This window comes from Mobula hypostoma, chromosome 2 (assembly GCF_963921235.1).
Source record: "Mobula hypostoma chromosome 2, sMobHyp1.1, whole genome shotgun sequence".
Lineage (NCBI taxonomy): Eukaryota > Metazoa > Chordata > Chondrichthyes > Myliobatiformes > Myliobatidae > Mobula > Mobula hypostoma.
In genome coordinates, this window is record NC_086098.1 from 41,481,509 (window position 1) to 41,507,713 (window position 26,205).

General features: G+C 40.6%; 1 protein-coding gene across 11 annotated transcripts in view; it reads left to right on the plus strand.

Annotated features, from left to right (window-relative positions):
• The window catches only part of LOC134339515 (dystrobrevin beta), a 587,877-nt gene that overhangs the window by 301,466 nt on the left and 260,206 nt on the right, over positions 1-26,205 (plus strand). For all 11 annotated transcript variants that reach the window (XM_063036126.1, XM_063036119.1, XM_063036153.1 and 8 more), the window contains 3 exons: positions 2,195-2,349; positions 15,389-15,494; positions 17,786-17,952. In XM_063036126.1, the coding sequence (XP_062892196.1) occupies positions 2,195-2,349; positions 15,389-15,494; positions 17,786-17,952 (428 nt within the window). The remainder of the gene's footprint in view (positions 1-2,194; positions 2,350-15,388; positions 15,495-17,785; positions 17,953-26,205) is intronic.

A 26,205-nucleotide genomic window follows, 5' to 3' on the forward strand; every position in this document is an offset into this window, starting at 1 on the left:
TCAGAGGGAATAGTCCGGATTCATCATGAATCAAATAAAATAGTGAGGCTTCAATAAATCAGTGCATCAATTTAACAGTAGCTCAATGCACTACAAACAGTATTTGGACAAGTGTTAACATACCACTCAGCAGCCAGTTCAAGTGGTGGCAGTGAATGGATAAGACACTGCTGCCAGAGCTAAATCTGTAGGTTTTCGCCAATAAAACAAAGTGAGGCGATTTGCATTTAAGAAAAAAATTGTTAACACATTTTATTGAACTCCCAAACCTGAAGTCAAAAGTGTGCTAAAAACCTTTTACGTAATTACCTCATCATGACAGACCGGCCTCTTGAAGTGACACGCCCACTCATTGTTGGTGGTTGTGAATTAGCTCCGTCTCCATCAATTATGTTACCCTACAAACCACCGATGAACATTCCTGACCTTCGTGGTAAACGCACATTTGGTTTATGGATTCCCCAGTGTCAAAATAGATGCTTAACTTTACCTGAAGTTGGAAGCCTGTGAACACATGGGTGATGGATGAATGGACTCTGAGATGTGAGCTCCTCAGATGTCAGTGTTGTGCATATTAGAACAACGGTATAGAGTTGCTGAATTCCAACGCCACAGCCATACACGCATCTTCGTCATCTCCTGCCTTGTGTTGTGCCGAATCCTAGCAGCTGCATCTGCTCATTTATTATTTCCAACATACAAGTGTTTATATGCTTAATCTGAATATTACTGTTCAAAGGAAAGTGAAATGAATGAAATGTTGATCATGTAAGTTAACTAGAATGATTCAAAAGTTAGCTTTCCATTTTTTTCCTCCCCAAGCCCAGAGCTGCTGCTGATCATTCCTGTACCTTGCAGTGTTCTCGAACAGCAAGGCCAGGCACGTAACCTTTAGCTGAGCTCTCTAAATTATCTCTGAAGGGCTTGCTGGATCATGTGTCATTTAAATGCTGACTTAAAAATTCCAGTGTTCATTTTGATTTGTGTAATTACCAAAAGGGTGAAATACGAAATTGCTCACAGAAACGAGGAATGTTCAAGCCGAGGAACAGTACCTCATTTGTTCGTGGAAGTTTGTTTGCTGGAATCTGTCACGGGCGCAAAGTCAGCACTTGGAGAGGTGAAGGCTGGGCAAGCTGAACCCGGCTGATTCCGTAAATAGTTGTCGATTTAAAGAAAGTCAGCTCAAGTGCTGGATAGACCAACAGCAATTGAATGTCACTTGTACATATTTTTATAACGCATTTGAAACATTTGCATGAAAGACAGTTGTCTTTTATTGAGCTAATCTGGGAAGGGAGGTGATCCCATGTCATTGATAAGGAAGTAACAGGGAGATAATTGAGGTAAAGCATAAGATATGGAAGTAGAATTTGGCCATTTGTCCCATCGAGTGTAATTCACCATTTCATCATGACTGACCCAGTTTTCACTCTCAGCCCCAGTCTCCTGCCCTCTCCCAGATCCCTTCAAGTCCTGACTAATGAAGAATCCATCAAGGTCTACCTTAAGTATACTGAATGACTTGGTCTCCACAGCCACCTGTGGCAACAAATTCCACAGATACACCACTGTCAAGCTAAGAAATTCCTCCTCATCTCTGTTCTGAAAGGACGCCCCTCTATTCTGTGGCTGTGTCCTCTGGTCTTAGACTCCCCCACCATCTTCTCCACATCCACTCTATCAAGGCCTTTGAACATTGGATAGCTCTCAATGAAATCCACCCTCATTCTTCTGAATTCCAGTGATACTGGCCCAGAGCCATCAAACACTCTTCATATGACAAGTATTTCAATCCCAGAATAATTTACGTGAGCCTCCTTTGAAATACATGGTAACCTGAGTTATTGGGTAATCTCAGTGATTTTTGCTATCTAATGATCATAATGCTGCTCTTGTGACTTGCAGCCAATAAGTTGGGTGTTTGGAATATCTAGAGATTTTTGTTTTCACTCCATCTGTCTGTAAACATGGATTGGTGGTGTGTTGCTAGAACTACTGATGCGTTTTTCTGATCCATTTGCAATGAAGTGTGTGGACGTACCTGCCAAGTCTGTTACTGCTTTATGGCATTTAACATTGGTATGCAAATGCTCAACAACTATGTCCTTCAATGTTTCCTTTCTTTGAGTTTGTTTGGTTTTTATCACTTTATCAACTAACTTCTTAAAATCATTCTCTCCCCTTTTCACAGACACTTTCTCACAAATATCTGACTCCAATGGAATAATGATGTACATGAAGTTTGACCAGTTCCTGAGAGAGGTTTTGAAGTTGCCCACTGCTGTATTTGAAGGCCCATCTTTTGGCTACACAGAACATGCTGTACGAGCCTGTTTCCCACAACAGGTGAGATATTTGGAGCAATTCAGCACCCAAGTTTTTATTAGCTTACATTTAACAAGTTTGTGCTTTTGATGTGTTTGATCGTGGAGAACGTTCACGATGCATTGTTTTGTTGAGGGCTTAAACATGATCACTTTTGGGGATTGGAAATTATAGTGTTATCTGGATATTTTAAAGATTGCTGGACAGAGTCATACCTGAATGACCTGTTAGCGCAGTGGAAGCAAATTTTCGTCACTTCTGGCATTTTGAATCAAGCTCCCTTTCCTAGCTTCAAAGATCATGTAAGATTAAACTCAGTGATTTTAATCACATTTGCCTGTGCTTTTTAATTCATAAATTCATTGAGACATTGATTGAGAGACCAATAGGAAATACGAAGATTAGCATAAGTAGTTGGAGAAAGTTGAGCAAAATACGTTCTTGGATGGGAGTGCACTGTTTTTGCTTCCATTTGAAGATTTTGGAACTGAGCATGTCTAAGTGTGTTTGGTGCAGACAGAGTGTCCACTTTGCCAGTAATATGTTTGGGCTAATAGATTTTTTTGCCACTTGTGCACATCACTTCTGGGTGAGTTCTTCTAATGACTTATGTTTCTAAAGAGCATCCACTGAAGTTAAGACAAGTTTTTGGGCAGAATCATATCACGCCAAGACATCACAGCACAAAATCTAGTGGCCTTTTAATTTGAAGCTAAGAGCCATGGCCAATGTTTTCCATAAATATGATTGATATGACTTCCCAGCTGAAAGGCAGCTTCTAAGTTGATCTTCATGGTGACCGTTATCCTGTATCCAAACAGGAGAGATAGAGGAATACCTCCTTTCCATAGTTGAACCTGAAACAATGTGTTTGGCCATTTTTAGAGCCAGTTTACTCAAAATAAATTTTGTTTAATGTGTTCGATCTGAAGTATATGAATTCTTAAGAAATTCCATTACATTTAGAAATAACAGTTTTATTTAGAAATCAGTATTATTTAGCAATAATAATGAAAATACATTGTCAATAAATATAATCTTGAGGAAACTTGATGCTTGAAGCAAGAGCACTGTTAGGAAATTTAACTACAACATCTTACCTGTAATTGTGTTCAAAATATTAAAGAGGTCTTGAAATACCTGATTCTATAGAAATAAGGTGCTGAATAAATTTAAAATTTACTTCACTCCCACATGAGCCTCCAACTTTCATAAGACTTCATAGGAAAATAATATTTTCTGAAGCTGAGTACTTAACTGAAGCTCAATGCATAAATACACCATTAAAATTCACACTCAGTGGCTACTTTATTCGGTACACCTTCTTGTTAATGCAAATATTTAATCAGCTAATCATGTAGCAACAACTCAATGCAGAAGAGAATGCAGACATGGTCAAGAGGTTCAGTTGTTGTACAGACCAAGCATCAGAATGGGGAAGAAATGTGATCTACGTGACCTTGACCTTGGAATAATTTTTGGTGCCAGATGGAGTGGTTTGAGTATCTCAGAAACTGCTGATCTCCTAGGATCTTCAAGCACAATGGTCTCTAAAGTTTTCAGAAAATGGTGCGAAAAACCAAAAAAAAAGACATCTAGTGAGTGGTATTTGTGGGGGGAGAAAATGCTTTGTTAATAAGAGAGGTCAGGGGAGAATGGCCAGACTGGTTCAAGCTGACAGGAATGCAACAGTAAATCAAATAATCACAACTTCCAACAGTGGTGTGCCAAAGAACATCTCCAAATGCACAACTTTGAAGTAGATGGGCTACAGCAGCAGATGCCCATGAATAGACACTTTGTGGCCACTCTCTAGTACAGGAGAAACCTATGAAGCAGCCACTGAGTGTACCTGTATGGAGATGAAATTGAAAACTTAATGTACTTGACATGGTCAATTTTAAGAGTCGGGGTGAGATCGGGAAAGTTGGAATGGGACAGAGTGAGGATTGTTGATGATGAAGGTTGAAATGGACAATTGAGACAATCTAGGTGGGGGAAAGGCCATCTTGGTTGGTAGGGGAGACGAAAAGGTGGGCCTGAGTTCGATAATGTGACCAGTCACTAAGAGAGGCACTTTAAGGGAGAAGCCATGTGGGAAAAGATGGCCATCCTGAGTTCCCCAGCATTAGCTCGGGTAAAGTTAGACCCCCTTTAATTAAACTAGTAGCAAACATCAGCCCTTTAATCTTAAATGACTTTAGAGTGTGAGCTTCTTCCTGTTTGTGTGCCTGGTCTGGGCAGAGCACTTTTGGCAAATGTTCCATGCCATTTGATGTTATTGTGTCCCTGTGTGTTTGTTGCAGTGACCTCCAAGCTGGTGGTGTCTTGCACATTGAGAGCTAAAATTGGTAAATATGCCATCCTGGTCTAATTATAATACGCTGAAAGGCTGAGCTGTGAGATAAGAATTCTCAGCCGCCATCTGCCTGGGCCAGATGATCATTTTAAGATCGGTGCATGTGTGTGTTTCCTATTGCTAACGAAGTTAGGATTCAGGATTCTCCACAGCATAAATAGTATTCTGAAACGTGTATTCACTTACAATACAACTAGCAAAACACCGACAGTACATTGATTTACAAAGCACTCGGAAGCAAGTGGATTTTTTTCCAAGTTTACTCTCCAGTCAAATTGCAGAAATTAAACTTCCATAATTGGAAAATGAATAAATATTTGCAGGTATGTGTTGCCTTGGAAGCTGATAAATTCTTGTTCTCTTTTAAAAGTTTGGACAGATCTCTTACATGTACAGGGCACTGTGATCAGTAGAGAGAGAGTTGTGAGGGATCGGAGAGCACAGAACTGGAAGGATAATTACCTACCTGTTGGCAGTGCTGCCTTACGTCAAGGGGCGTTCAGGTGTTCACCCGAAACCCTTCCTCCTGACTGACAGAGTCCCGTGGAAAGCCAGTGTTTTTGGAATACTGCCTTTTTCTTGAAGAACCTGCAATAGAAATTGAAGTGGAAGGTCCCACAACCTCTGGGAAGTGGGGCTGAACTGCCAGTATCAGCCCAACTATTCTGCCAGATCCACTGTGTAAATCTCCGATAAACAATCCCTGTATTGAATATGCTCAGTAAACGAGTCTCCTCAGCCCTCTTGGGCAGAGAGTACTAATGATTTATGGTCCACTGAGTGAAGAAGTTCTTCATCATCACAAATCTAAATCTTATCCTGAGTCTGTGACCCATCATTCAGAAGAAACAAGCCTTAAGAATATCATCCATGCAATTATTGTTCATTCTTTTAAACTCATTGGCTGTTTTGACTGTTGAACAATCTTTAATCCACAATGTACAGATTCAGAGGTGTCTGTGAGATTGGAATCAGGTTTGTTAACACTGGCGTATGTTGTGAAATGTTGTTTGACAGCAGTAGTACAATGCAATACAGAAAAATGTACTATTAATTACAATGGTATATTAAGTATATAGAAGAACAAAAATAGTGAGATAGTTTATCTCTTTTCTGTCAGTCTGTGTTGCATTTTGTGTTGTGTGTTTTATTTTGGGTAATTTGTCACGCGGGTTGGGGTGTGGTCGAAGTGAAGAGTATAGTTACGTATTCGTGCTTTGTCTTTAGGTTCCTGTTAGTCCGATTAGGGCAAGGTGGTGAGCCGGGGTGATTTTTTTTGTTGACCACTAGAACACTAAGATTGATAATTTCTCTATTACATTAATTCTGCTATTCGATTGCTAATTACATCGTTATGACACTCTTATACTGCTTATTTCTCCAAATGGCAAGTTTCAGTTTTGTAAGTTTTATAAGATTGTTCGGATTTCCTGGTTTCGTAATAAAGGATAGAGTGTACCTTTTTCGATTTGGAAATTCGTTATTTTGGAAGCACGTCATACAGTGTCAACGTCTGTACTCAGTCTCTCAGCAGTTTTGGTTTGTTTTCAAGTGACTGGTACAGTAGTGTTCATTGTCTGTTCAGTAACCTGATGGCAGAGGGGAAGAAGCTGTTCCTAAACCAGTGAGTGTGTGTCTTCAGGGACCCGTGCTTCCTTTCTGATGGTAGTAATGAGTCTGTCTTGGGTGGTGGGAATCCTTACTGATGGATGTTGCCTTTTTCAGGTATTGCCTTTTGAAGGTGAGTTAGATGGTGGGGAGGACAGTGCAGTGGTGATCGAGCTGGCTGAGTTTACAACCCTCTGCAGCTTTTTCCGATCCCTCCACACCACACTCCACTGAGCCACATCAGGTTCTGCTTCAGGATCAGTATAATAGGGGCACTGCACCCCAGACTGAGCAGCAGGGTATTCCTACCTGCTCCTAACAGCTTGCACGCACATTGTTGTTGCAGCTTGCTGTGCCAAAGTAGGTGTCCATCTCTATGCAGCTGAAAACTGTTGAGGGTCTAATTTGCACTCTGCTGAGATGGTTTGGTATACATAAATAACTAGCAGCATTTCATTTTACATACAAAATGCACATTTACATGATTCTGTTATACGTCTGACAAACCTCATTTTGATATTTGGGGGAAAAAATTCTGAGTAGTGAAAATGAGTTCTAAGACAGAGCATTTGTCAAGTTCTTGTATTTCCACAAGAAGGCAGTGTTGCCTGCCTGTTCTCGAACTGCACAGTCGGGAGGAGCATGTGTTCCCTCACTCTTACTTGTTGAAAAGGAGAAATTTGCAAATGTCACTATAAGCTTGTCACCCTGAGTTCCTCCAAAGACTTTCATGTTTTGCAGCTGGATGTCAAAGTTTGAACTATCTGTGTCAGCCGATATTCTACTGCCTCCTCGTCTTCCTCCTTGAAGGTCACGTTATTGGCTGAGCATTCGATCATCACTCCTGCTGTTAGCCCTGGCTCAAAGCCCGTTTTGGATTTCAGCCTATTTACCATATGTTGTTTAAACACGTTGGTCTCATAAATAATAGTGGCTTTTAACTGTTAAACTTCGTCCTTGCAAATGAAATCCATGAGGACGAAAGATAAACAGGTTAGCACTTCGGCTCCAAATAGGGGCTTGTGTTTAAATGATAAAGATTGTGAGAAAAATGTTTCTGGAGTTAAAATATTTAAATGAGCTGTTTCCAACTAGAAAATCTCATTTGATTTATGGGCATTTTTGTCGGAAAGTATGAAACATTAGCTTGTTTATTTCATGTTGTTTTGCCTTCATGGATTTCGATAGCTCAATAGCATGATATGCCATTTTACTTTTCTGAGCTTTCGGTGAAGCGGATTCTAAATCAAGATTGAAATGCTAAACAAATGTCTTTTTCCACCAAGTCCGTTGTGCAACTATGCAGCTGTGTTATGTCGGGGTATAAAATAGTCTGGTGCTCTGGGGGGAGTGGTCAACGTCTCGCCCCAGCATTCCCTGCAGCCAGCACTACTTGTTGGTCGAGTTTTAAAATGAGTTGGTGGTGTGCATGTTCAGTAGAACAATGGCGAGATGTTCAAGTTTGGTTATTGTTACATTTTAGCTCGGATTATAGAGTTTTTTGCTTGAGTGTTTGTGTGTTCCCCTCTGAATGTAACCAGGGTGTGTCATAATCACCTCCCCCATCTGTATTGGACTGAGTTAGTTTTCACTGAGCTGTTGTGGTCTGCCCATTAATGTCTTTCTCGCAATAAAACTGGTAGTTGAGATCAGGTCGAAGTTCAAAGTAAAATTTATTATCCGAGATTTTTGATGACGGATGCTGCTTTTCTACAGCAGTGTTTCATGTAGATGTGCTCAATGGTTGGGAGCATTTTACCAGTGATGTATGGGGCCAAATCCACTACCTTTTGTAAGGTTTTCTGGTCAAAGGCATTGATATTCCCATACCAGGTCATAATGCAGCCGGTCAGCATACTTTCCACCATACACCTGTAGAAGTTTGCTAAAGTTTTCAATGACATACTGAAACTCCACAGATTCCTGTGGATGCTGTTGTGCTTTCTTCACAATAATATTTACATGATGGGTCCAGAAGAGGGAGTTAGATATGGCCCTTGTGGCTAAAGGGATCAGGGGGTATGGAGGGAAGGCTGGTACAGGGTTCTGAGTTGGATGATCAGCCGTGATCATACTGAATGGCGGTGCAGGCTCGAAGGGCCGAATGGCCTACTCCTGCACCTATTTTCTATGTTTAGAACAGGTCCTCTGAGATAGTGACACCCAGGAATTTAAAGTTACTGACCCTTTCCACTTTTCATTCTCTGATGATTACTGCCTCATGGACCTCTGGTTCTTCTGTGTCATTACGGACTGAATCCTCACCACAATAGTTTAATAGCTTAAAATCTGTCAGAAATTGGCTTATAAAATGGCTCGGAACAATGAGAATTCTACTTCCTCGTAGGAGGATTATACTCTTGGGGATTAGGGGTATCTGTTTGTAACTATTGTAAATGTGTGTGGCAGAAGCAGATTGCATATTAAATAGCATGCAATCTTATTGTCAGGTATTGAATTGAGTTGCTGAGTGCCAGCTGTGGAGGAAAATTTCCATTATAACAAATAATGGAGGTTGAATATTGCACATTTCTTTTCTCAACAATATTTTTATTTTTTTGAAATAAAGAGAGCATAGTATAAAGGAGATTTGTGCAGTGCATAACAAATGTATTAAATGTACAATTCACATTTGTGAAAGAGATGCACTGATAGTACAATCATGCTTTGATTATCTCCTCACCCCTCCCAGTCCCCAACTCCAAACCATCATTGCATTAGCAAATAGAGTTAAACAGAACCTTTGTCCCCACAGAGCTGCATTGGTATAGAGAAGGTGTATTTTCCTAATTCATAGACTGTTGTATCTTCACAAGTCTGAGTCAATAGAATTTTACCAGGAAATGCTGGAGGTCAGGGATTTATGTACTGAGGAAAGGAAGAAGGGATGGACCTTTAGTCTGGCTGGGAATTCTGAAAATATTCAAGAAAGGGTCCCCACACCTTTTGGAGCTTTATGTCAGAGTTAAGAATTGAATAATGGATCTTCTCAAGGTGTAGACTGGACATGATGTCCCTGAGCCACTGAGTGTGGGTGGGCGGGGCAGCATCCCTCCACCTGAGCAAGACTGCGCACCTGGTCAAGACAGGGGCAAAAGACTCTGTGCGATGTTTGGTCGGACTTAGGTGCGTGTCCCCCTCTCCGGAGGTGCCGAAAAGAGCAATTAAAGGGTTAGGTTCCAAATTGTAATTAAGTATTTGGGATAGAGTTTGGAAAACATCTTTCCAGCATTTTTCCAAGCTAGGGCATGTCCAGTACACATGAATAAGGGAAGCCTCGCCCCTTTTGCATTTGTCACAGCAGGGATTAACATCTGGGTAAATGCGAGATAATTTAGTTTGAGACATATGGGCCCTGTGTACGGCCATGAACTGTAACAGGCAGTGGCGGGCACATAAAGGGGTTGAGTTAACTAACTTGCGAATTGCGTCCCATACCTCATCTGACCGTGAGGAATTTAAATCTTGCTCCCAGGCAGTTTTAATTTTGTCAAGGGGGGCTCGCCTCAGAGCTGCTAGCTTGTCACAGATAGTAGATATTAGACCTTTGCGCAATGGTTTCATGCAGAGAAACATATCAACGGCATTTGTGTCGGGTGTCTCAGGGAAGTTTGGTATCGGAGGGCTGATAATTTGCAAATTTCTGAAGAGATGAGTGTTGGGTAGGTTAAACTTTGCAGACAGTTGTTCAAATGATGCAAAGCAGTTGTCTATAAAAAGATCTTTAAAGCACCTGATGCCCTTTCTGTACCAGCCTTGAAATGTTGGATCAGGTATAGAAGGCTAGAAGAGATGATTATATAGAATAGAACTTGAAAGAGAGAAGCCATAGAGACCACTATGCTTTCCGAACTGAGCCCATACTCTCAGGGTGTGCCTGATAACAGGATTAGCAATTGGTTTAGGTGTAAGAAAAGGGAGTGTGGATCCAAGGAGTGCGGAGATCGAGACATTCTTCATAGAGTTCAGTTCCCATTGTCACCGATATGGGGCAGTCAGATTGGTTGTAAAAATGAGACCAAAAGATGAGACAGCGTATGTTAGCTGCCGAGTAATATAAGCAGAAATTGGGCAGAGCCATGCCCCATCTCTTATAGGTTTTTGAAGATGGACTATTCAGATGGGACACTTGCCCTTCCATAAGTAGGATGATATGACTGAGCCTAGCGAGTCAAAGAAGGCTTTAGGAATGAAAATTGGTATGGATTGAAAAAGGTATAAGAATTTAGGAAGGATGTTCATTTTGACAACGTTGATTCGGCCCATAATATTGCAAGATTCTTTGTTCATGTGAAACTTATAACAGTTCGATTGAAAAGGCAAACTGTGAAAAAAATTAATATTAATTGAGTTCAAATATATGGGTAAGGTATTCATCATAATGCAGTAAATGCATTCTGTTGTTGTATAGTTAGTGTACATAATGGGCCTGTCTATAACAATGGTGATCATTCAGAAGTGTCACTGTAATAGAATGTGCTGTGAATGTCAGGTGATATTTGGTAAATAAATACATTTTGAACATCATTCAGTTCTGGCCTCTGAGACTGATTTGATTTTCTATGCGTTTTTAGCCAACAAAATGGTATGAATGCACATTGGAATGGGTTGTGTTTACAGATGGCAGATGATAATGTTAAATATCCCTGGAAAAGTCATTTAAAACAGCAACAGTATTAAAAATAATAATTCTTCACAGCTATTTGATTCTTTGAGATTTGCTGGAAGAACTGATGAATAAAAGCATCATTATGCTATCCACCATGGTTGATGGAATTGATGTCAGTTCAAAGCATGGCTTGCGTTACAGTGCATTGTCGACTACCACGCAGGGGGTGAACTGTGTCCCCTGCTATGAGCATTCCTCTCATGTTGTTTTAAATCCTTGTTTGTTGTTATCAATAATATGTCACAGGTAAAGTGGCACAGCTACTGTATTTCTGAAGTTGGCCATAGGTGTCAGGGTGCAGCCACTGGCATGAGCACAATGAAAAGAACTGAGTTCTTACAAGAAGAATTGACTCAGCAATGGTAAAATAACGTGTGTTGGTGCACTGGCCCAGATTTTTTAGTGACAGTAATGGTGAGATTTTAAGCACACTGTTATGAAGGAGTAAATTGGATTGAAACTTCCAGCACACACATATACAAATTGCTGTGCAGATTTCCATTGATTTTGCCACCTCTCGAAGTGTGTCATAAGAGCACTCTTGCTATCTTTAATAGTAAAACCATATGTAGACAAAGGGGAGGGTTTGTCTTTCACTTTCTCTGCCACAGGAAACAGTTGAGGCCAGTTCATTGGCTATATTTAAGAGGGAGTTAGATATGGCCCTTGTGGCTACAGGGGTCAGGGGGTATGGAGGGAAGGCTGGGGCGGGGTTCTGAGTTGGATGATCAGCCATGATCATAATAAATGGTGGTGCAGGCTCGAAGGGCCGAATGGCCTACTCCTGCACCTATTTTCTATGTTTCTATGTATTCTGAAGGGAGAGGGTGAACAGCCAGGTCTTGGTATACGTTGGTACCAATGACGTAGGTAGAAAAAGGGAGGAGGTCCTGAAGACTGAATTCTGGGAGTTGGGGAAGATGCTGAAAAACAGGACCTCCAGGATAGTAATCTCAGGATTGCTGCCTGTGCCACGTGCTAACAAGCGCAAGAATAACATGATCAGGCATATTAAAGCGTGGCTTGGAAACTGGTGTAGGGGGCAGGGCTTCAGGCTCCTGGATCATTGGGGCATCTTCTGGGGGAGATACAACCTGTACAAAAAGGAGGGGTTACACCTGAACCCAAGGGGATCCAATATCCGAGCTGCAGGTTTAATAGACCTGTTCGGGAGGGGTTAAGCTAATTTGGCGGGGGATGGAACCTGAGTGATAGGGATGAGGAAGGGGAAAACAGAAATAAATCAAAGGTAGTGTGCAACAGAGATGATAGAATGGACAGGCAGGAGATGAGGCATAGTCACAGCCAGTGGGATGAGTTACAGGGCAATGGAGGCATGGTGTAGTTAAAATAGAAAGCAACAAACACTGGACTGAAATTGTTGTATTTGAATGCACACAGCATAAGAAATAAAATGGACAATCTTGAAATTCAGCTACAGATTGGCAAGTATGACATTGTGGCCATCTCTGAAACTCGTCTAAAGGATAGCTCCATTGGGAGTTGAACGTCTAAGGATATACAGTGTATCAGAAAGCTCGGTTAGTAGGCAGAGGGGGTGGTGTGGCCCTGTGTATAAGAAATAATATTAAATCATTTGAAAGGGGTGACATAGGATTAGAAGGTGTAGAGTCTGTATGGGTTGAGTTAAGAAATGGCAAGGGTATAAGGAGCCTAATGGCAGTTGTATACAGGCCTCCAAACAGCAGCCAGGATGTGGATTACAGATCACAGCAGGAGATAGAAAAGGTGTGTCATGTCATGCTGAACCTTTGCAAATTTCTAAGGATGTAGAGGCATTGCACTACTTTTTCATAATGGCATTTACATGCTGGACCCAGGACAGATCCTCTGAAATAATAACACCAAAGAACTTAAAGTTGCTGACCCTCTCGACCTCTGATTCCCCCAATAAAGACTGGCTTATGGTTTCCTTCTCCTGAAGACAATAATCAGCTCCTTGGTCTTGAAGACGTTGAAAATCTGGCTGAGCTCTGCCACAACAACAACTTCTCACTCTATCTCCCTCCTACCTGCTAATTCGTTACCACCTTTGATTCGGCCAACGACAGTGGTGCTGTCAGCTAACTTGAATATGGCATTGGAGCCGTGGTAAGTTTCACAGACATATGTATAAAGTGAATAGAGCAGGGGCAAAGCACTCAGCCCTGTGGTGCACCTATGCTGATGAGCATTCTGGAGGAAATGTTGTTCCCAATCTGATTTGACTGGGGTCTGCAAGTAAGGACATCGAAGATCCAATTGCACAAAGAGTAACTGAGGCCATGGTCTTGAAGCTTATTGATTAGTATTGAGGGGGTGGTAGTTTTTAATACCGAGCTGTAGTCGATGAGGAACATCCAAATATAGATCCAGATGTTGCAGGGTTCATTAAAGAGCCAATGAAATGACATCTTCTGTGGACCTGTTGTCAAGGGCTCTGCTTTATCCTAGCTTCTTAAGCTTTACATTTTTCCTTTTTTATTCTTGACTAAACTCATCACCTCTGTTGACCTCCAATGTTCTCTTTCCTTGCTGTACTTGTCCTTCCTCCTGGAGGATACCTGTCCTGTACTCCGTGCAGTTGGTCGTTAAACACCCTCCACATGGGGACTTGCTGAAAACAGCTGTTCCTTATTCACTCTCCCTAGTTCCTGCTTAATGCTCTCGTAATCTGCCCTGAGCCAGTTTAATACTCTCTCGCAACATCCATACTTAACCTCATCTATAGCTCTCTTAAAATCTAAGGAATTGTGGTCACTGTTCCCTAACTGCTCATACATTAAAAACTCAACACCAGATTCACAGTGCTGCCAGTCCTCTTATTGGACTATCTAGATATTGATTTAAGAAACCCTCCTGGATGTACCTAACAAATTCTGCTCTACCTTAAGTTACTCGCGCTAAGAAGACTCCAGTTTATATCAGGGAAGTTGAAATACTCCATGACAACTCTAGTGTTATTGCACCTTTCCTTAATCTGCCTGCATATTTGTTCTTCTTCAACTTCCCAGCTTTACCTGCGATGGACTGGGCCATATCCACTACTAAGCTAAAATCAAGCCAAGAAATGGCAGACCTCATCGTGTTCAATGTTTTGAAGCCAATGTGTCAATATTTTTACCTTCTATACTTATATATTGACATGTACCTCATGGTTCTCTGAGGCAGAGTACAATGTTTTTACTACATTTAAAGGTGCCATTGATCAATTGAAGATGTTGCTGAAGTAATGTAGCTGAAGTGAAGGTAGCCGGGAAGATACTGGCAACAATTTCTTAATTGGGTGATCATACCAATAATCATATAATGCCGTGGGATGTGTTTGGATCAAATTGAGTTTCAACCCATTCAAATGACAATGCATCAACTGGGATTAAATATACCCAGGAACATATTTTCCTCTTGGATAACATTTTGCATCTAGTGAATGCAAGCCAAGCGTGCATCTTCAGCTGAAGAGAAATCTGAGAGCTTATCAATTGAAGCAGCAGCCTATTTTTGATACATGAAGTAGTTACAAGAAAGTTCATTTACTCTTTTAAAAATCTGTTTTAGTATACTTAGATGGGCATACCAAGCACGTGAATAAAAATAGTGCTGAAAATAGTCATATCTGTGGTGCAAGAAACATTAAATATTTCAAACAATTTTCTCTCTATCGATCCTGCTTGCCTTACTGAGTTTGCTTGCAAAGCATTTTTGAATTTTAGTTCAGATTTTCAGTATTTGTCAAAATTATTTTTTACTTTTTGTTTTGACATCCTGTACCTAATCATGAAGTATGGTTTGCCCTTATCTTCAAAATAACAGTGTAGAGATGGAACTGAAGAAAGAAGCTGCAGAATTGGAAGATTGGATGGTGCAGTTTGTTTTGGAGGGAAAGGGTGGGACAGTTGGGTGGGAAAACAGCACAGTAAAGTGAGTGCTTCAGTTTGAGTGTGTTCTGGAATCAGTCATGACATCTAGTGCTAAATATGTGTAATCTGTATGTTTTTCTTGTGACCATGTGAGATTCTCACAGGTGGCCTGGTTTGTGACTATCTCAAGATGTGAGGGTTGATAGGTAAATTTGCCCAAGTGTGCAGATGAGCAGAAGAATCTGAGAGGATTGCTGGAAGTGTGGAGAGAATGGGATTCAAGGAACATTAGTGGGGGAAATTAGAAATGGACTTGATGGGCCAAAGTGGCCTCCTCTTTTGTCATGTGGAAATACAAATTGAAAAGGGCCTGTTGTTGGGGAAAGAGGGGGCATTTATTTTACTGGTTGTTATATTTTTGTTAAACTGAGACCTTTGAAACTTTGAGACACTTTTCTGAACTCTGTAGAATGTGATAATTAATATTTTTAATATATTTAACAATTGCACCTTGTACCATTTGCCAAATTGTCTGGAACTAATGTTCATGTTCTTTATTTTCAGAAAAAAATTACTTTAAATATGTTTCTGGATACAATGATGGGTGACCCTCCTCCACAGTGCCTGGTCTGGTTACCACTTATGCATCGACTTGCCAATGTGGAAAATGGTAGGTTCTGGCAATGAAACAGGATTTCTTCCTGCCAAACAGGTCTGTGTTTTCACCTGAGGGATTGCAGTGGTTATGAAGTTGGCATCTCACCACCAATTTGTCAAGGGAAATGAATGCTAGCCTCGCGAGTGTTCAAAGTTCAAAGTAACTTTATTATTAAAGTACATACTTTATATGTTACTATATACTTCCCTGAGATTAGTTTCCTTACAGGCATTCAATTACAATAGAACAAAGAAATACTGTAGAATCAATGAAAAAAACTGCAAAGAAGGTAGACTGCAAATACAAATCAATGAATAAGTAGTCTAGAACATGTGTTGTAGAGTCACCCACTCCCTCTAAATGAACAAGTTTTAAACAAGTCTCCAAAATTGTTTTCTGGCGTTTGACAGCACGATGATTCACATGCACAATTCTAGGATGTTGACTGCAAAATTGGGTCAAAAAGATATTGCTGTCTCAATTCATTCATTATGTTCTCTAAAGCATACTAAGTGATTTCAGAGAGCGTAATATCTACGTTGCCTATGTTTTCCTTTTTGAGTAGTCCCAAGATAAATAGAACAATATGATTTTAGAAGTTGGGGGCAAGTCAGATCCCATGCTTCCTCAAGTCTGCTTGCCATTTCATAAAATCAAAGCTGATTTAATTGTGATTTCAAGTCTGCATTCCTGTCTGTTCCTGGTAATCTTTCACTCCCTTGCTTATCAGGTATCTTTATACCACCCTTTGAAGAAGAGAGTTCCAAACATTCTCAACTCTTCTGAAAAGGAGACATCTTGCCTCATCTCTTTCTTAAATGAGTCATCCCCTTTTAAATACTGAAACTAGTTTGAATTTCCCACAAGAGGAAAGCTCTTTTACATTCATTCTGTCATGATTCCTAACAATCTTGAATCTTTCTATCAAATCACCTCTTAATCATCTAAATTTGGGATTTTCCTGACTGTTTTTCCTCATAGGACACCCTCTCCCTTGGCGATGTCAGTTATCTAACTTTAAACTGCGAATGCATTGCCATACTTTGTTAAATGAGGAAACCCATACTCAACCAATGTGGTTGTTGCTACAATCTGTCCAGCTGCCTCATTATTTTATGTACATATCAAATTTCCAATCAGCCTCCTCCAAAGGAAACAGTTCTACCTTTTGTAATCGATCCTTCTGTGTCCGTCATTCCAGGAAACATTCTTGTAAATCTTTCTAGGATCTTCTTTAACACCCTTGTGTAGAATTCAATTAAGAAAAGTTGTGGACTCCTTAAAAATAGTAGTCCAACACTCCGTGTAGCAGAGGCCATACCAAAATAGTGGTGCAAGCATAAGAAAAAGACATACATGTTTGCAGATTGATTAATGCAAAAACAATTGTGCATGATTTTTTAAATGTTATTCTGTTTGCCCTAAATAAGAATAGACTAAAAGGAAATGCAAATCTTTATTAAAATGATTTTAGTAACTACTGAAGTGCATGGCAATAGTTAGCAATTGAAATTCTTCTCTTCTGCAATGGGATTTGATTCCCATTGGGAAGCATTTCATTCTGTCAGCTTTGTTATAGTATTAATTCCAAAGTGTGACTACTGTTGAAATGCAGATCGAGCTTCAAAGAGTTGAATGGTCCTTGTGGCCTTCATTTAGACACTTACCGTACCTTTTTGAGGTCATCAGTGCTGCATACACGTACTATAGGAATAAGACCAGAAGACGAAGGAGCAGAATTAGGCCATTCAGCCCGTCAAGTCTGCTCCACCATTCCATCATGGCTGATTAATTATCTATCTCAATCACATTCTCTTGTCTTCTCCCCGTATCGTTTGATACCCTGACTAATCAAGAACGTATCAACTCCATATTAAATATACTGAATGACTTGACCTCTACAGCTGCCTGCGACGATGAATTCCATTGATACATTAGTCTCTGGCTAAAGAAATTCCACCTCTTCTCTGTTCTAAGTGGACATACCTCTTTTCTGAGGCTTTGCCCTTTGGTTCTCGACTGGCCCATTATTGGAAACATCCTCCCGACATCTACTCTATCCAGACCTTTAAGTATTTGATTTGTTCAATGAGATCCCCCTTCATTCTTCTAAACTCCAGCAGGTACAGGCCCAGAGCCATCAAATGCTCCTTATACCTTAATTTTTTAAACCAAATGAGCTGTAAATTAACAGCTGTAACTATTTTTAAGTTTAGACCATCCTGAGAATCCCAGAGTGAATGACTGAAAAGTAATTTTGGAGTACAATTTGGATTTGATGCAATTTATTTCCCTTTCTCTAGTTTTCCATCCAGTGGAGTGCTCATATTGTCGCAGTGAGAGTATGATGGGTTTCCGCTACCGTTGTCAACAGTGCCACAACTACCAGCTTTGTCAGACTTGCTTTTGGCGGGGTTATGCTAGTGGCTCCCACAGCAATCAGCATCAAATGAAAGAACACTCCTCTTGGGTGAGTAACAGAATGTATCTTATTTGCAAAAGTACATCTTACAGTGCAATGAATTAGTTTCAGTATCTAAGTAAGAAAGATGTACACATCAATTGCCCACACGGTGACTATGCCTTGTTTTTCTTTTCATTGTATTTTTGTTCTGTGTTAGCAGATTTAAGACATTTATTTCCTGTAGCCCAGCTTTTTTTCATGATCCTTGGGCTGTATTACTTTTCAGTTGAATACATTGAATTATTTTCCTAATTTGCAAATTCCCAAACAGTCAATACCAAAAATCAGTAGTTTCAAGGAAGTTGTGATCTCTTGTAATTTAGTTGCATATCAGATAAATTCAGCACATCAGATAACTTTAGATTAGCTACTATTTCCAGTAATTTTTAATTAAACATTTGTGGAACTTGGTTCTGCAATTGTGAAATTACTTGTGTTATTACATTTTAGTTGGATTAATAAAAGTTTGCAAATTTTGCCGCTTTTATGAAGCAATTATTCTACATTTCTCTGTCAACTTGAGGAAAACTACAGACATTTATAACATTACTTGTGCCTGATTGGATTGATTCCTGAAACATGAGGGCTGTTTGTGAAAAGTGTTTTAATGAAGTGCCTATATTCTCTGTGGATTGATGGGAGGTGATGTTCCATGATGTAAAAGGAAACTGCTTGGTCCATCTAGTGTATACAAACTTTCAGTGCAATTCCGTCACTTGCATTCCCTCAGTTACCCCCTATAATCTAGTTTTTTCCACTAAGAAACACCTAGAGAGCTGGTGCAGGGATAACAACTTGATGCAGAGATTGCACTTTCTGAGGAAGCTTAAACAAGCATCACTCCCTACTAACATCTTAACTACATTCCACAGAAGCGTAGTTGAGAGTGTGCTGACCTTTTGCATCACAACCTGGTACTCCAGCTGCAGTGCTGTCGACAAAAAAGCCTTGCAGAGGGTGGTTAGGGGAGCAGAGAAGGTTATTGGAGTCTCCCTACCTTCTGTCCAAGACCTCTTTCAGAGTCGATGCCTCCAGAAGACATGGTACATCATTAAAGACCCCTCACACCCTCTCCATGAACTGTTTGTTCTTCTGCCATCAGGCAAACGTTACAGGAGCATCAAAACTAAAACCACAAGGCTACTAAACAGCTTCCTCCCACAGGCAGTCAGAGTGCTAAATAGCTGCTCCACCTGACTCTGCTTTGGACACTTTTAACTTGCACTGGACACTTATAACTGATTTTAACGGACATGTGGCTGTTGTGTTTTACTATTTACTGTTATGTTTATTATTTAGTGTTGCATTTGTTATGTTATGATTGCACTGCCCCTGAGAAACGCTGTCTCATTCTGCCCTACAGAGCTGATGTACGGTTAGAATGACTAAAGTTTTTTGAATCTTTTGAATCCCCTTCACCTGTCTATCACCTGTGCTTGGGTTAGTTAACAGTGGCCTCTAAGCTGCTAATGAGCATATCTTTGGGATGTGGAAGGAAATCAGAGCTTCTGGGGAAAGCTGCACAAAGGGAGAACATGCAATTTCCACACCAATAGCATCAGACGTCAGATTCTAAACTGGGTTACAGGAGCTGTAAGCTAGCAGTGTTACCTTTTCTACTTTTATTGTACACAGTACTATCCTGAATTAAATATTTATCATCCTGTTCCACTTAACAATGTGATTGCTATATAATTTACCAACATTCTGAGACGTTACTCCCTGGCTCACTAAATGAAGCTGTCACCTTATCAACAACATCCCATGGAGACAAGTGCTGTTAGGTTTTGTGAAACTACTGTCTCAACAGCCCCTCAAATCCCCTCCAAGCCTCCTACCCTTTTCCTTCATATTAAGCCTTTGGATTATGGATGCCTTGCTTAAGGGATAAAGTGTCTCATTTTCTTGGCCCCTCATCATTTTCTGTATCTCAGTCAGGACTCCCCTTGACCTTCCTGGCTCCAAAAAGAACTAACCAGGCCCATCCAGTCTGTCTTCCAGCTGAATTTCGCCCTGCGAATCTCTGTACTCCCTGTGAATTTCTCCTTGCAAACCTCTGGAGTAAATGCATCCTTCTTCTAGTGTGGCGACCAGAAATGTGCATAATATTACAGCTGTAGCTCAAACTGTCTTGAACAATATTGCCAAAACTTCCTTTCTCTTACATTTTCTGCCTCAACAAATGAAGGTAGTTCCCCATATACCACTTCACTACTTTGGCACTTACAGAGACCCTTAGATGTGAAGACAAAGGTTGTTCAACAGCTGTTGCTGGCTCGAAAGAAATAACCTTACCAGCGCTATTCAGCACTAAAGCCCACTGCCATTCTTCTTATTACTGTATTGCAATACCTTGCATCTTCATTTCTACTCTGTATTTCTAAACTAATCTGAAATTTTTTAAATTACTGTGGAAAGAATGTTTTTGATTGGTACCGTTCTGCCAAATATGGTGCAAAGCAGGAAATTGTGATTGAGATCTCTAATGTTTAATTGTGCTCCCTTGTGTGTAACCAGCAGTTGCACGGTCAGGAATCTTGCATTTCAGAATTTGTGCATTTACTAATGTCTTCCAACTGAGGATTTTACTCTGACCCTACTCCCAACCCTTCTAAGGAGTGTTGTCAGGAAATAGTTTCTCTGCTCATTCAGTGTAATAATCTATTACTTCTGGTAGGAGATATTTTCTTTCAAGTTCAAAGTAAATTTATTATCAAAGTACATATATGTCACCATATACAACCCTGAGATTTGTTGTCTTGTGGGCCTACTCAATAATTCCAGCACCCATAAGAGAACCAATGAAAGACCACACCGACAGGGCGGACAACCAGTGTGCAAAAGACAACAAACTGTGCAAATACAAAATGAAAGAATAATAATAAAATATAAACTCTTAAATGAAATCTCACCTTCCTATAAATACAAGCCTGGTCCAGTTTTTAAGTCAGAATACTACAAATTAAATTATGACTGTTCAGATGTACAGACAGGACAATTCATATTAACCATCTGTATATAATAATACAGGATAAACAAGCAAGAACAACTTATTTAATGGATATAGCCATTCCAAACATACAACTTACTGAAATCAATAAGTGAAAAACGCCAGAAATATATTGAATTAAAAGAGGGAACTGAAAAACTTTGGAACATGAACATTGTCCCAAAAGTAGTATCTACAACTGCTGTCATCTCAGAAGCAGTACACAGTAGCTTTCTTGTCATCCTAAAATATGCTGGTAGATTAATTAATGACTGTGTATTATTCCATGTATAGGTTGATGGTGGGGAAAAGGAAGAATGCACTTGATAGATATTTGTGGGTGATAATACGTTGGATGGGTACTGGGAAATGGAGAGGTGGAACGGAAAGTATGGAATTGTTCCCTCCGGAGCTGTAATGGACATGATGGACTGCATGTCCTCTTCCTCGTTTAAGTAAGATTATCTTGTCAGAAGCGCTAAAGAGGGAACTTGCATTTGCATGTCACATTCTAGATAATCATGATTACTTCAAGTGCTTCATGAACATTATTCTTTAAGCTAATTGGGAAAGGCACAAGCACAATAAAGACTATGATAACTTGGGAAAAAATCTCGTTTTGAAAAGGAGAATATAATAATTGGGAAATAAAATGAACAATCATTTTGTCAAACTGAATTTGAAAATATCACTGGCAAATGAACAATGTTTGCAAAATAAGATCTGAAGAAAAGCAAACTTAAAAACAAGTGGACAATGTGGAAATTTAACAGTGTCAACAATATGGATGCACTTAACTACCGTGTAGTTCTCATGACCCTAAAATGTGCTGGTAGGTTAATCAACGACTGTGCATTACCTCATGTATAGGTTGATGGTGGGGGAAAGGAAGAATACACTTGATAGACATTTGTGAGTGATAATACGTTGGAATCTGTACTGGGAAATGGAGAGGTGGAATGGAAAGAATGGTATTGTTCCCTTATGGACTGTGGAGAAAAACAAGTTTATGATATAAGGCAGATGGCATACTTATTCATTTTATTTCTATACAAAAAAATATATGTATTTATGGGTCCCAACCCGAAACGTCAACTGCTTACTCTTTTCCATCAATGCTGCCTGAAACAAACACACGCACACCACCTTGACCAGATGTTGCATCTGTATAAAACCTTATTTAGGCCATATATGAAATGTTACATGCATATTTTGTCACTGCATTACAGGAATCATGTGGAGGCTTTTGAGAGGGTGCAGGAGAAGTTCATCTGGATGTTGCTTGGATAACAGCATAGGAGAACTTGAACTTGAACTCTGTCCGCCAGAGAAAGCAGGATCTCCCAGTGGCCACACATTTTAATTCCACATCCCATTCCCATTCTGACATGTCTATCCACGGCCTCCTCTACTGTAAAGATGAAGCCACACTCAGGTTGGAGGAACAACACCTTATATTCCGTCTGGGTAGCCTCCAACCTGATGGCATGAACATTGACTTCTCTAACTTCCGCTAGGCCCCACCTCCCCCTCGTACCCCAGCTGTTACTCATTTTTATGCACACATTCTTTCTCTCACTCTCCTTTTTCTCCCTCTGTCCCTCTGAATATACCTCTTGCCCATCCTCTGGGTCACCCCCCCCACCCCCGTCTTTCTTCCCGGACCTCCTGTCCCATGATCCTCTCGTATCCCCTTTTGCCTATCACCTGTCCAGCTCTCGGCTCTATCCCTCCCCCTCCTGTCTTCTCCTATCATTTTGCATCTCCCCCTCCCCCTCCAGCTTTCAAATCCCTTACTCACTCTTCCTTCAGTTAGTCCTGATGAAGGGTCTCGGCCTGAAACGTCGACTGCGCCTCTTCCTATAGATGCTGCTTGGCCTGCTGCGTTCACCAGCAACTTTGATGTATGTTGCTTGAACAAACCAGATTTATTTTCATTAGGGCATTGGAGGCTGAGGGATAACCTGATTTTTTTTTTAAAAAAGCATAAAGAACAGTGAGGCTTTGAGAGCGGAAATGTCACATACTACATGGCATAGCTTTAAGTAGGAGGTGGTGTTGAGGGACTGTATGGAGGAAGTTTACAGAAGATTTACAAGGCAAATTCTTATTTACACACAGAGTCGCAGGTTCTCAGAATATGCTGCTGAAGATACAATAACATCGTTTAAGATAAAGTTAAGATTAAGTGAATATCCCTGGACTCTTTTGATGTCTTTGTGATTTGGTGCTTTCAGTCCGTGAGCCAGGACCCCATATTTGGGCCACTGGTACCATCTGGGGGGAATAATGCTTATAGTGATTTTTGGCAAGATACACACCCCTAGTACTAGAAAATATACGATAGCATTGTAGCGGTGGTAGTTTTCTGTGATCCTACGGTGCTTTGCTTATGGTAAGATGAATTATGTCAGATACCTGTCCCCTTACTTTGCTCAGAGGATGAACCTCTCAGAGAAGAATCCTTCTGTTTGAGGCCTTCAAGACCGGCCAATTCTCAGTGCAGCTGTCAAGTAACAACCCCTTTGGGCAGATCCCTGTGGACCAGGTTATTGAAGCCACAGTGAACAAAAGCACACAGACTCCTGGAGGCACATCACGGTTCAGCCTGAATGCTGGAGCTATCAAGTGTTACTACATAACAGCTGAGCACCACAGTGCATTCCTGGGACGGTTAAGGGAGATGGTGCAGGGCAACAAATCAGAGCTTTATCATGCGGAGCTACAGCGGCCAATAATCCAGAAAGATGAGGAAGCAGTTTCAGCCGTGGTTAGCCTCATACATGAATGAGTCATCCCATTTGCAGAGAAGCGGGACCTCATTAGTATCTTTACGATAAAGACAGCACCCAAGGACATTGCCTCCGACCTGATGAAGGCATATGAGATTGCTGAGCAATGCTATGCAACCTTCAAGGATGAGAGACTAGAGGAAGATCCACCAGCAAAGAAATTCCATGACCCAATGAAAACCAACAAGCTGAAAACATTCAGTGATATGTGGAAGAAGAGAGAAGTGAAATCAAATGGGAGGGTGAACATCTTGAAAGCAGATAGGTATTTGCTTAGACGCATCATAGTGATGACACAAGGGCGCAGTCTACATATGGAGGATATCCTTTCTCATCCCCTTAAGACTATTGCCCTGGGCCTTGTCCACACCAGAAGGATCTCTGAGAAAGACAAATAAAGCTATTTTAGACACAACCTTGCAGAAAAATGTAGCAGTAGAAGAGCAACTCCCAGAAAACTCTGCTACAGTGGTTGATGGAATGAAATTGGTCCAAAGAGTGAAAGGTGTTCAAGTTACTTTCAAAGATGTCGCCACAACAATTCTGGGATGGCTCTGAGGGAAGGCAGTCAGAGTAGCAGAATAGAGGTTGTGTTTGACACATACAAGGAGAACTCTTATCACGAGTAGTGAAAGATCTCTACAGGGTGAAGAGACTGGTCATGAGTTGCAAGGTATCACAGGCACACAAATGGTGAATGGAGGAAGGCGGAGTACAGAGTGAAGCTACAGGAGAAGATTCTGTATGCAACTGTGAATGACAAATGTTACAGAATCACATCTCAAGACAGTGAGGAAGTGTCAACTCTTCAGTTTCAACAAGAAGAAGCAGATGGCCACCTACTTCTCCATGCTACCCATGCCCCACAAGAGAGGGATACCAATCTGTAGTGATCTGCTCAGAAGACACAGATGTTCTTATCATGTCTTTAGCATTTTGTGACAAGATTGAGGCCCCATTGTTCCAGAAGTGTGGCACTAGAACCCGTACAAGGTTTGTAGACATCAGGAAGGTTGCTGCCACTATTGGCATGGAGGTTTGTAGGGCTCTCATCGGGTTGCACGTATATACAGGATGTGACACTGTAAGCGCTTTTGCAGGCAAAGGGAAAACAAGTGCCCTAAAACTTCTGACCAGCAACAGGGAAATGGGACCTCTTCCCAGAACTGATGGACAAACTGGAGGCATTTACATGTCTCCTGTATGCCCCAAAAGCATAGACCACCAAGGTCAATGAGCTCAGGTATCACCTTTTCTGTGCCAAAAAATGGTGAAATGGAAAGTCATCAACTCCCAGCATGCAAGGACTGCTTAACAAAACATGCACAGCGAACCAACTATCTGGCTGGTATATGGAGAAGATGTTTGGAGAAGGACCCACAAGTGCCAAGCCCTGTTGGCAGAGGATGGAAGATGGAGAGAGAAGAGGAAGCTGAACAGTTGGTGGTGCACTGGATGGAAGGCCAGCCAGCACCCGATGCCGTCCTAGATCTACTGGCCTGTAACTGTCCAAAAAAATGTTCACTTCCAAGATGTATGTGTGTTGCAAATGGCCCCAGGTGTACTGACATTTGTAGACTGGCAGACTGTGAGAACCAGGCATCCACCTCAGAGAGTGTGCAAAGTTCAGATGAAGATGTGGAGGACATGGAAGACTTGGAAAATTATTGTGATTAATTAATCATAATTATGAAAATTTTTATGATTATGATAAAGCTACCACTGGTGCAATGCTATCACATATTTTCTAACTCTAGAGATGTATACCTTGCCAAAAATCACTATGAGCATTATTCTCCTCAGATGACCAACCCTACTGGCTTACGGACTATTTGTATTCTGTGTTTTTTGCTCATTTTTTTCATACTATTTGTGTGATTTGTTTATTTTTGCACGTTGGGGGATTTGATGTTTTTCTTTAAATGTATTCTATGATTGTCTTTGTTTCGTGGCTGTCTGTGGGAAGATGAATCTAAGGATTGTATACTGCATGCATACTTTGATAAATGTACTTTGAATTTGAAACTTTGAATCTTTGAAATAGACATGAACAAGCTGGGAATGGAACGATGTGGACCAATGGGATGAGTTTCTATTGGTGTCATGGTTGGTATGGACATTGTGGGCTGAATGGCCTGTTCCTGTACTGTACTAATTTGTGTACTAATGAAAGAAGCAAGTCACATAAAGAAATTGGAAACCTGAGGAATTAACTAACTGAAGAATGTAAATCATAATTGTAATATATGCTCCTGGCACATGAAAAGGAAGCTAGTTTGTGACTGGAATAAAATCGCTGAAGCGTAACAAATAGCAGAAAAAGTAATTATTTGCTTCCATTGCTTATCCAGGAGCTGCATTATGTAAGTATGAAGATATGATGCTAAACTGTTTTATCAGCATTTCGATGAAGGAGAAACATTATAAAAGTATTTTCAAACTCGAACTAATATCTACTGTGTGGATTGCATGCCTAAA